General features: G+C 37.8%; 1 protein-coding gene across 1 annotated transcript; it reads right to left on the bottom strand.

The window, feature by feature from the left end:
• Positions 1-5,684: 5,684 nt before the first annotated feature.
• LOC103363493 (homeobox protein Hox-D9b-like) lies at positions 5,685-10,231 on the bottom strand. The gene is made up of 2 exons (XM_008290278.1): positions 9,550-10,231; positions 5,685-5,929 (listed from the first exon to the last, which is right to left on the bottom strand). Exons 1-2 carry the CDS (start codon positions 10,229-10,231, stop codon positions 5,685-5,687), a joined length of 927 nt encoding a protein of 308 aa, XP_008288500.1.
• Between the last annotated feature and the right edge of the window lie 2,074 nt (positions 10,232-12,305).

Here is a 12,305-nt window from a genome sequence, read left to right as displayed (position 1 = left end):
GAGAATAGCAGCAAATGTCTGTAAACTAATGATATGTTTAAAAGATTTAAATTGAGGAAAACATATTTTGACTTCTCAGTGAAACGTTCTAAAAGAACAATTGACCATTTGGCCTTTTTTGTTTTTACAGTCAATATGTAAAATATCTGAAAAGAAAAAGTTGAAATAAAGTTTTTTAAAAAACACATTTTATGGTCAAATGTTGTAAAACAACAAATTACTTTTTATGAAAATACAAACACGTTTATTTTTTACTGTAGAAGTTTGAAAAAGCAGAGTTTCTGGTTTTTATTTCCAGCTGGAGGCAGATTAATACATTTCACAGGTGATTTGATTTATTTCTGATTTAACGATGATTCATTCGATCGACGCTTTAATGTTTCAGTTTCTGCTCAGGAGAAAAAGTCATTAATGAAGCTCCATAAATCACCAGAAAACCCAAATAAATATTAATGCCACTGCATCACTCAGACTCTGAACGTAGCTGGAACCAGAACCTGGAACCAGATCACTAGAGGTTCTGTTGTGAGTCCAGCAGCAGAACTTCTTTAGGAACTAATCAGTTGTCTTGTGTTTTAGTCTTCAGTGTTCTGAGCTCTGATTCCTTCAAACTCTGACTGATTTGATAGAAACTCCAGATAAATAAATCACCAGCTGGTTTCACTTCAACGTTTCTGTCGTTTAAAGTTTAAACACGAGTTTAACAGAACAAGAACCATAAAAGAACCATAAAAGAACCGAGCGTCTGCAGCTGAAACAGGTCATCAGTCAGTTCTGACAGTCGTGTTCTGTTTTTATAATAAAGCTTAAATCAGTCACATCTGAACCTCGTTGGAGGTAAACGAGTGAACTGCTGTTTGTCTTCAGCTGCTTTGAGTGAATCTGAAATCTAATTAATAAACTAGTTTGTCAGACTTTGTTCATGAAAGTTCATCAAACTGTCTTTTATTGTTTCACATGTTTTGAATGTTAAAGTTCAGCTCCATAAATATTACAGACACTTTATTATTTATCTGTAATTTGCTGTTTATACATTTTAGAAGAATAAAATGTTGTAATTTAGATAAAGATCTCAGAGGAAACAAACTAAATAAAACACAAACATCTTTGACGGTTTGAACAAAGTGGCTCAGATTCTGTAAAAATGAGCTTTAAGGTGTTTAAATAGTCAGACTTCATCACTGCAGGTAAAATAAAGACTGAACAAGTAAATAAACTGATAAATGTTTTCCTGTGAACAGGAAATAAATTCAAAAGGTCTGAACTTGATGCTCTAAGAGACAAATATTAATGTGAACAACCTTTCTGTTATTGGTCGGATGCTTAAGTAGCTTCAGTGAACGTCAGCATTAATTAGACTTAATAAAGGCACAAATAAAAATAAAATAAAGGTATTTTCCAACAGGATTCTGAAATCAGTAAAAACTGAAGAAAATCAGAAAAAGTGGAGAAAAACAAAGACAAGAACTAATGTCACGAAGAATTAAATATAATGTAATATAATATAATATAATATAATATAATATAATATAATATAATATAATATAAGAATACATAATATAATATAATATAAGAATATATAATATAATGTGATCTAATAATGTAAAGCACACATACAGGATTTAGACACACACTAATATTAATATCTAATTCTATTTTTCACTGTGAAACATCTTTGTTGCGTCACTTCTGTGTTTCATCTGTAAATATCAGCTGCAGCACTTTAGCTGATCGATCCACTTATTGATCTGTTGATCGGTTATATTTAACATCAACACTTGAACCTGTGAATATTTTCTACCTTCATAAACTCCATCATTTGGACACCATCAGTGTTTCTGCTGCTCGTCGGTTCTCCTGCGGCTCATGAACGCGCACAGCGCCACCTAGCGGACACGCGCAGCTGCTGAAGCTTTAGATTTTAAAACTGCGGAACAAAAAACTGGTCATTTGCTGCTTCATTCTGGCTCCACGTTGACTTTAGTTTTATCATTTATGTTTCTATTTATTTAATTTCATTAAATCAGGAGGTTGAAAAATATTTTTAAACTGATTAAAGGAGCAGCGATGTGAAGACAGAAGATGATGAAACAGGATGAGAATAAATCACATCAACAAAGAGATTAAATCCTGAAGCTGCTGCAAATACGTAGAAAAGAAAGTAGTAAAATCCTACTGAAGTACCACCTCATACTATCATAGTACTGAACCATGAATATATTAAATAAATATTCTGCAGTTTAGTTTTATTCTGTTTCTGAATCATTCTGGATTCCTTTGAGCTTTAATAAAGAAACTGCAGGAGACGTGATTAAATCCGGATCAAAATACAGTTTAAAATCCTCTGTTTAATATTTCTGCTGCACATTCTTTTAGTTTTTAATTTTTGCAGTTCAATTTTAAATTCTGCGAGTTTGAATTTATTCTGTGAGATTTAACTGCTGCTTCTCGTCGAGCTTTGCTGCGTTTATTTAAAGATGAATAAATGTATTTTATTTCTCTTTTCTCTCCGTTTGAACACCGACACGTCGTTCTTCATTCTGCTTTGGAGCTGCTGCGGCCTTCGTGCGTAAATTCCGTTTTTTTCTAATTTAAGAAATGAAAAGCAGGTTTAAATGCATAAAAAATCAAACAAACTTACATGCAGGCATTGAGTGTGTGTGTGTGCTTGAATAAATTAGAGGCGTCTCAGTTAAAGGTCAGCTTCTCTATTTTTGGATGCACAGAAATCTAAAAACGTGAATCCTGAGACGGTGAATGCGTCTTTTTTCCGAAGCAGAAAATCCTCCAAACGAAGCGTGTTTTCCCTCCAAGTGTCCGAGAGTCAAAGTGTCTGCAGACAATGACTTTAACACTCAGCTGCTGCAGGAGGAGCTCCTCAAAGGCCGCAGTCTGGAGCAAATCACTTTATGGAGGCTGTTAGTGAAAGTCACGTTTAGCCTCCAAACACAGCCGCTGCTGCTTTACGACATGGAGGAGGAGGAGGGAGGAGAGGGAGAAAGGGGAGGAAGAAGAGGAGGGAGGAAGATGAAGAGGAGGGGGGAGGAGGAGAGGGAGAAAGGGGAGGAAGATGAAGAGGAGGGGGGAGGGAGGAAGAGGAGGAGGAGAGGGAGGAAGAGGAGAAGAGGGAGAAAGGGGAGGAAGGAGAGAGGAAGAGGAGGAAGAAGAGGGAGGGAAGAAGAGGAGGAGGAGGAGGAATGATGGAGGAGGAGGAAGGCTAGAGGAAGAGGAGGAAGAAGAAGAAGAAGAAGAGGAGAACAAGGAAGAGGAGTGAGGGAGGAGCGAGGAGGAAGAAGAAGACTTGGAGAAGGAAGGAAGGAGGAAAGAAGGAGGGAAAGGAAGAGGACTGAGGAAGAAGTGGAGGAGAAGGAAGGAAAGAGGAAGAGGAGGAGGAGGAGAAACCGTTTTTAAAGTTTATTGTTGTTTTGACTTTTGCATTTCAAAAGATTTTCCATAAACATGAGCTCAAGTCTCAAAGTTAAAGTAGAAAAGTTTCATTGATTTATCTCAACTAGTTTAAATGAGTTAAAGTTCAACACATGATGCAACGTTAAGTCAACTATTAGAACAACGTTTAGCAGCTGAACAGCTTGATTTAAGTGTCCTGCAGCCTTCGTTGTGTTTAATTAAAACTGACTGGTTTTATTCAAATAATATAAAAGCAGCAGCTCAGGAACCAAAATAACAGAAAATAACTAAGAATGAAAATACTGTTGTTTTCCAGAATTAATTTTTTATCTTTATTAATTTTCATGACATCAGGGTTTTTTTTTATTTTTTGACTATTTAGTGTTTTCAAACATGTAAAAACAAGGAAACGACCAGTGATGTAATAATATTACTAATAATATATAATTAGATATCTAGAAATAATAAACAATGTAATATTTCAGACTGTATTCTGAAACTTCCAGATGATATAAACTGATTCAAACTTTCATTCTTGCTGTAAAACATTTATTATACAAGATATTTGTCCTTAACAAAAACTACAGAACCAACACTTGTTTTTCTGTTTTGTCTCTAATAATTTTAGAAATATATTCACAGTTTTAAACTTCATCTCAACAGTTTCATCTCTGAGATAAAAAGGAAATATTTCTGAAATTCTGATTAGTTTTTAGTTAAACTCACAATGGAACTTTTCTGATCAGTTCCAGGTGAAATTGGTGCATTTTTATGAGGATTTTTGTGTATTTTTGTATAAAATCCCTAAAATCTAACATAACAAAAGGAGTCAGGAGGCGTTTGTTACAATAACGTTGTTTTATTTCACTTATAAAAGCACTGAGCAGCAGGTCGGCTCCGTCCTGGAGGCTAACGTAGCCTGAAGTCTCCTCCAGACAGAAGCTCTGAAGCTCCTCACGATCCTCTGACTGGAGATAAAATCAAGAATCAAGAAGTCGGTTTGTGCATCGATTCCACACGTGACCAAACAGGAAGCAGACTGCAGCTTACAGCAATAAGAGCATGAGCACATCTGCAGGACAGACTCACAGCAACAACAGAGAAACAACAACAACAACAGCAACAACAACAACAACAACACAACAGGAAACATGCAGAGTTTATAAAAACCACGTCAGCCTTCTCATGTTCAGGGACACCAGAGCTGCTGCGACACAAACCGACAACAAACACACAACTGTGGTTGTTCCAACTTCTGTTTGGTTCATTAAAACTGTTCATCTTAGAAAAACCTGAACACAGATATTCACAGTTTGGTTCCCGTTTGTGTCGTGATGAGACGTGATGAAGCGTTAGAGCCACCTCTGACCTCTGACCTCTGACCTCCTTCTACTCTGTTAAAAAAATGCACATTCAGTCAGTTTCCCCATTTCTGTAAAAAAAAAAAATCAAATGAAGTCTGAAGTTTTACATTTTTGCAGCAACTGTGGACTAATGTGATGTTTAAAACTGTGAAAACAGTAAGATAACAACTCAAATCTGTTAAAATAATGATGCTTTTAACAGATTTCATCCAATAAAATCGTCTAATTTTACAGTCACAGATTTAAAAAGAACAATTGAATATATATTTTTAATTGTTCACATGTAAATTAATACTTTGTTCGGTGTTTTTATTTTCTGTAACTGACCAAAACTGGTGAAATCAATCGTCATCTTCAATCATTAATATACTTTTATATATTTATATTTTTGCTGATTTAAATCCAGTCAACGTGTGTTTTGTGAGTGTACAGATTCACATTTCTGTTTGTTTGTCTGGTTTTTGTGTGTAGATGCTTTTCTAGCAGCACAACAACAACAACAAGAACACTGAGTCTGTTTTAAATCCACTGTTTCACCGTCGGCTGATCTTCTGTCACATCTTTTGTCTTTCTGACTTATTTTATTATTAATCTTCAAGCTGCTTTGTTCAGTTTCTTGTCTCGAGGCTCACTGAAGGCAGATCTTTGTGATGAATGATGAAAACGCGCTCGTGTTGAGAGAGTTCTGGTGAGTTCTGGTGAGGAGATGAGGCTGATCCAGATGTGCTTTACGATGATCCGAGCTGTCGAGTTTCACCGTTTAGTCCGGGGTTCAGTTTTAAACGTCCAACATGAGAAGAACAAACACAAGAGAGCTTTCTGGGAGCGTTACGTCACATCCGGGTCTCAGCTGTCCGAGGCGGCCATGTTGGCTCCGGTTGCTTAGTAACAGCGCCCCCTCCCGGGTGGGCATCACTCGTTGATGCTCCTCCTCTCGCGGATCATCAGCTTCTTCATCTTCATGCGGCGGTTCTGGAACCAGATCTTGACCTGCCTCTCGGTCAGGTTGAGCAGGCCGGCCACCTCCAGGCGCCGGTCCCGGGTCAGGTACATGTTGTACAGGAACTCCTTCTCCAGCTCCAGCGTCTGGTGCTTGGTGTACGGGCAGCGCTTCTTCCTGGTCGACTTGGCGTGGATCCAGCTGGCCGACGGGTTTTCTGCAGAAACAAACACAGAGTGTCAGACACAGATGTGGCCAGATGTGCTCATCTGGACCCAGACAGGTCAGAACTGCTTCAGAGGAACATGTGGAGAAATTCACTGTGATTTTACAGGTTTTTGTTTCACTGTTTTGTTAAATTACAGAAAACACCTGAAAATACCTGTAAAATCACAGAACTAGAATAGAATAGAATAAAACTTTATTGACATGATGACTGAAATAAACGAGGCCAAAACTGTAAATAGCAATAAATTACTTTTTTTTTTCCTGATGTTTGACCATAAAATTACTGATTTAGTTTAAATCAATGACAACGTCATTATTTTACAGATATTTGCTGTTAATTGGGGGGAAAGAAAAAGTATATTAGGGATTAAAAAGAGTAGATTTTTTTTAATTGTTGTTTTTCTTATTTAGTTAAATTACAGATATTGAATAAAATCACAATAAAAAAATCACTATAAAAGTATTAATTTACATGTCGACTGTAAAGAAAACAGACCAAAGCTGTCAACAGCGTCCATGAAAATTGTGTTTTTTTTTTTTTTTTTTAAATGGTAATTTGTTCTCGTGTAACTTTTGACTTCAGAAATTTGTAAAATACCATTCTACACACATTCTCTGTTCCTGGAAAGAAAAATAATGTATATTAAGGATTTAAAAATAGTTTCAAAAATAAGCAAAAATCAACTGCTATTTTACAGATTTTCATTTTTTTGCTAAATTACAGCAAATGTCTGTAAAATTACAGAATAAAACTCATAATTTACATGATGACTGAAATAAATGAGGCCAAAACTGTAAATAAATAACCTCCACGTAGGACATCAATATTTTTATAAATTACAATTCATTCTTTTCTCACGTTTGTCCGTAAAATGAATGTTTTAGTTGAACTCAATGGCAACATCATTATTTTACAGATATTTCTTTTGTCAATTGGGGGACAAAGTGTGGTTTGTTCGTAATTAAAATTAGATTTTTTGAAACTGTTATTTTCCACATTTTTACAAAATTACAGATCATTTCTAATAAAATCACAGAATAAAACTTAATTTACATTTTGGCTGTAAAGAAAACAGACCGAGGCTGTGAATAACATCCACATCAAACATTATATTTTATTCAATGGTGATTTGTTCTTTTACAACGTTTGACTGTAAAAATAGTTTTGCTGTATTTCAGTTTGTAAAGTTGTCATTACTTTACAGATATTTGAAAATGAAAAAACAGAAAATATTTTTAATTGTTATTTTACAGAATTTACCTGTTTTGCAAAATTCCAGAGAATTTATTGTAAAATCAGCAAATTAAGTATTAATTTACATGTTTGGCATAAAAACAGGCCAAAGCTGTGAATGTAAACGCAGTGTTTTTATAAACAGTAACTTGTGACAGAAAAATGTTAGTTTTGTTCAGAATATGTAAATCAGATAAAATCTTTTCCTGTTTTCAGTTTTTATTATTTTCTGAACGTTCCAGGAATCCACCGTTCTTCACCGTAGAACTTTTTCAGACTCTTGCTGTCAGAGTTTCACTGATATTTTACCAATTTATTATTTTACAGTGTCCATAAAAACTTAAAGTTGATTTAACAAAATAAAGTTCAATCAACTGAATGTTTGTTGTTTTCCAGATTTAAATATTCAAATAGTTTCAAAGACTGGACTGCAGCTCAACAGAAGAACTCCTGAAGTTTTACTGTTTTCATTACATTCTGAGAACGTTCTGCAAAGTTCTCATTACGTTTTCGGCCAGAAGTTTCTTTTAGTTGCCACAATGTTCCCGTCTCTAAAATGTTCTTAAAATACTAAGAACGTTCTTCTTCAGTCATCATGTAACACTGTGAGAACGTTTGGTTCTATGATGGGCTCTCTAAAGAACGTTTCAAACATGCAGACAAAAGGTTCCACCTTCGGTAACGCTTCACAGAAGATCATGAACATGAACGTTCTTCTGGAACGTTCTTCTTTTATTATCAACAACATAATCTGAGAAACAGTCCAAACCTAAACGTACCGGTTTAAACCGCCTCCGTTCACCTGTAACCTCACAGCAACATGATCAGAAACAGCCCAAAAACGTTCTTTGAACATTAGATTATAATAATAATAATAATAATAATAATAATAAAACTCTATTAGAACATGTAACGTTAGCCAACATTGAGGGAACGTTCTCTGTTTGTGTCTGCAGGACTTCAGTGTGTCTGAGTCCAGAGAACTTCAAAGATGGACATAAAAATCTGAAAATATCATAAATAGGTTTTATGAGCTGCAACGTTTGGCTCCTTAAAAACGGAACCAGAACTTTTAACTGATTTAAATAAAACAGCAGCTGAACATAATTTATCGTTTTCAGTCTAAATCTGTGTTTCTGGTGTTTAAAAATAATAAAAAGCAGCTCTCTGCCTCATCTAGTGAATTATTTAACAGATATAAAACCTTTTATTGGCCTCCTACAAAATAAAAGCAGCTCCAGAGCAACAAGTCTGTGTTTGGGTCCAACACTGAGCTTCACCTTCAGAAAGAAAACGGACCGCAGCGTTTCCTCCATGAATGCCTCAAGTTACTGCTTCAGGAAAACTAAGCTGAAAACGTTCTTTTAATAGTTAAAGTAATCATGTTGCATCAACCTAATATTGTGTTTAATTAAACTAATTTCTGCATCAGTTGATTTGAAACTGAATCCATGTTGAGATGAAAGAATTCAATGTTTTAGGATTTCCAGTCGCCTCATTGCTAAACACTGGAGCAGCTACAGTTTCATATTTATCTAAAACCTTGTTCATGATTCAGATAATTTGGTGCAAAATAATCCTTTTAAATGAAAAACGGATTCATTGTTGTTGAACGAATGAATTTCCTAAAAGCTGCAGCAGAAACAAAAACAGGAAGAAAAAAAAATCTCGTGAAAAAAATCCAACTGGAGCAAATAGTTTAAATGTTTTCAACTTTAAAAACGTGTGTTTGTAATTCTGGTAATTAGAAAAACGTTCTTTTAAATGAAGTGGAAACACGAGTAGGAACGAATTTTAAGAATAATCAACATAAAAGTTTCAGTGTTTTATCTGTTAATGAGGAAATAATCAAAATACAAGTGACTGCTTTTTTTTTTAACTAATAAGTGAAATGAGTTTAATGTTAATATTTAGAGTTTTTGTTTTTAGAGTTTTGAATCTGATCAAATGAACTTTTTACCAATAAAACGTGTTGGTCTGGAATCCTTTAACCTAAATCAATTAAGCCTGATTAATTAAACCTAATTTGACACATAAACCTGTTTTTATTTCTGTTAATATTCCTGATAAATAATAAAAATCAAAGGTCGTTTTTTTCTTAATAAATCTCCAGAAACATAAAATCAATCTTCAGGCTGCAAGAGGAGGTTTCTTGAATTTAAATTAAAGATAAATGATATTAAATATTTCTGTTGCAGCAGCGTGGTTCTGGTTCTGTTAGAATCTGGATCTTGTCTCTGCAGCAACGAACCGCTCAACAACAAAAGCAGCTTAATTATTTGAAAGGACAATAAAGTTTGTACTTTACGGGTTCCGGACGTTTATTGGGCTGTAAAGTCTCTAATAAACATTCCTGTGTTTACTGCTGCTGTTACCGGACTCATTCTGCGGCGCAGCGGCGGCGGCTCGGTTCCGCTCCTCGTCCTCCTTCTTGGGCTCGTCCACCGCGCCGAGCCGCTCCAGAACCACGTCGGCCGGGCTGGAGAAGCCGGACTCCTCGGGGCTGCCGTGGGACAGCGGCGAGCTCTCGGGCTTCACCGGGTCGAACCTCGGGCTCGGTTCGGGCAGCTCGCTCTGCGCGGGAATGCACGCGGGGAAGGTGGTGGCCGAGACCTGCGACAGCGCGCTCTCCGGTGCCGGGGCCGCGCCTTCCCAGCAGCGCACGAACCTGGCGTCGGAGGCGGCGGCGGAGGAGGCGAGCGGGTCGGCGTGTCCGAGCGGCTGCGGGCCGTAGTAGGGCTGGTGGTGGCTGAGCAGCGGGTGGAAGAGGCCCGGTACCGCGGCGCCGCCACCGGCACCGGCACCGGAGGATGAGGATGAGGAGGAGGCGGTGCCGGTCCACGGGGAGAAGCCGTTTAACGTCCCCGGTTTGCTGGAAAAATGTGAGAAGTCCGGGATGTGCGCGCCGGGCGTCCCCTCCTCCTCCGCCGCCGCCGCCGCCGGCCGGACCGGCTTGGAGCAGCCGGACGGCGGCGGCAGGCCTCCCGGGATGAAGTGCGCCGCGTACGGCTCGTCGCTCTGCAGCCCCATCATGGAGTAGTAATTGGTCAGCGACATTTTATTTTATTATTTCAATAAAAAGACACTTAAGTGCGACTGTAAAACGTTCTCCGGGCAGCTCCGGCCGCGGCCATCCTCCTCGAATGGGAGGAAGCTGCTGCTCCGGTACCGGCGCCTCGGCCGCTCATTGGCTCCGCGCCGCGTCACGTGGTCGGACCGCGTTCAGCCAGTGGGAATAAATCACACCGGGCTTTGTGCTCAGAAATGTGCGCGCAGATCTGCGGACATGATGGAGGAGCTGAGGCCGCAGCCAGAACCAGGCCTCGGCTGCTCCACCGGAGGCTTCTCTGGCTGGTTCTGAGGTCCGGTTCTGGTCTCACGGAGGAAAGGTTGTTCCGGCCGCAGAAGTTCATGTCTGAAGCTGCTGCTGCGTTCAGGAGCTGCTTTCCTCAATAATCAACACATTCCTGTTGGACCGAACCTCAGAGTTCAGAACAGAAAGACTTTGAGTGAAGCAGCAGCAGCACAAAAAACAGCAACAATAAACTACAAGAACATATAAAATGTACAGTAACAGACAGAAACCAACCTCCTCTGAGCTGGATTCATAGTTCTGCTCCTCATCAGAGGCTCCAACTTTAACACTAAACAACATATGAGATGTTTCTGAGGCTTTAATCAGCTCACATGTCTAATAACTAGCAGAGATGATCAGTGTGGTATTTGCAGCAGGAACAGAAAGTAATTCAGGAAACTAGTTTATTGATTTATAATAATAATAATTTAAAAAATCAGACGTTTTAGCTGTAGGGAACATTTGCTGATATTATTCAGATTTACATGAAACAAATGTACTTTTATCAACAGTCATTTGTTCTTTTATAAGGTTTATAAGGTTTTATAAGGTTTGACTCTAAACTTCAGGCCTCATTGTTCAGATGTTTGCTGTTATTTCAGTTTTATTTTAGTATTTTAATGTTCTTCCTGAGCCTCCTGCTGCCACGTTTGAGTTTTTATAATGCATGAATAATGTTTGTGTTCATGTGATAATGTGGCATCACCTGAATGTTGTGTGATTTAAACTCAGATGTGTTGTTATTTCAGTATTTAAATATCTGTTCAGCTGCAGCTCGAAATAAAAAAGTACAAAAGATCAAATGTGATGCTGAATTCATTAAATGCTGAACAAAACAGTAAAAGCTCAACGCTGCTGGAGGAAATCTAAATACTTTAATTTTTACTGTGTTGTCACCTTAAAAACTTAAAACTTAAATCATATATACTGTATGGATATTATTCTAATGATATAATTCTACTGCTTTGTGTTGATCTGCAGCTCTGGTCCTTATTTGCTCCACAGATTCTGGATGATTCAGGTCTGAACTCTGACTGAAATATGTTAAAACTCATCAATAGCATGACGTCTGTCTTCTCTTCCAGCCTGAACAAACATAAACACTGACAGTAAATCAAATTCTGTCCTGACTGTGATTAATTTGAGCTAAACTGTGAGATTTAAATGTATTTATTAGGATTTATTAGGATGTGATTGTGTGAAAAAAAATCTTTTAGGAACATTTTCTTGAGTGAATTCACCTGCAGACACAAAAAGTGAAATCTGAGCCAAAAAACACACAAAGCAAGAAAACTGTTAAACTTAAACCATCCAGTTCATCTTAATATTAAACATGTCTGTTTTTTTTTAGACACTAACCAGCTTGTGAAAGTTCAGGATCCAGCAGTTCAGCATTAATCATATTCACTCTTTTATTTAGCAAACTCAGTATTAATGTGAGTAAAGAGTGAGTCAGCTCTTCTGGCTGAGCTGAGGGAAGCTGCTGCAGCCGCCTGCAGGTGGCAGCGCCTCGATACCTGCTCTGCTGATGGAGGTCAGACCGAAGCTGCAGTAAAATAAGTGTTTGCTGTGTAAAAGTCACTCCGGCTGTCGTATAAATTTATATGAGCGACCGTAACAAGTGATGGAAGACGGAGCTGCTGCCAAGAGATGAGCGTTCGGAGAATCTATCAGTGTTTTAAGTACGATGAAGACATATTTTACTTTATTACAACCTGTTTGGTTTCTCATTACCTTTTATACACAAGACTCTGCTTCTAAGTGTTGTTAACCTTA

Source organism: Stegastes partitus, unplaced genomic scaffold (genome assembly GCF_000690725.1).
Source record: "Stegastes partitus isolate 25-593 unplaced genomic scaffold, Stegastes_partitus-1.0.2 Scaffold664, whole genome shotgun sequence".
NCBI classification, from domain to species: Eukaryota; Metazoa; Chordata; class Actinopteri; family Pomacentridae; genus Stegastes; species Stegastes partitus.
Note: the sequence above shows the minus strand (reverse complement) of the source record. Positions and strands in the feature narration are given on the sequence as shown.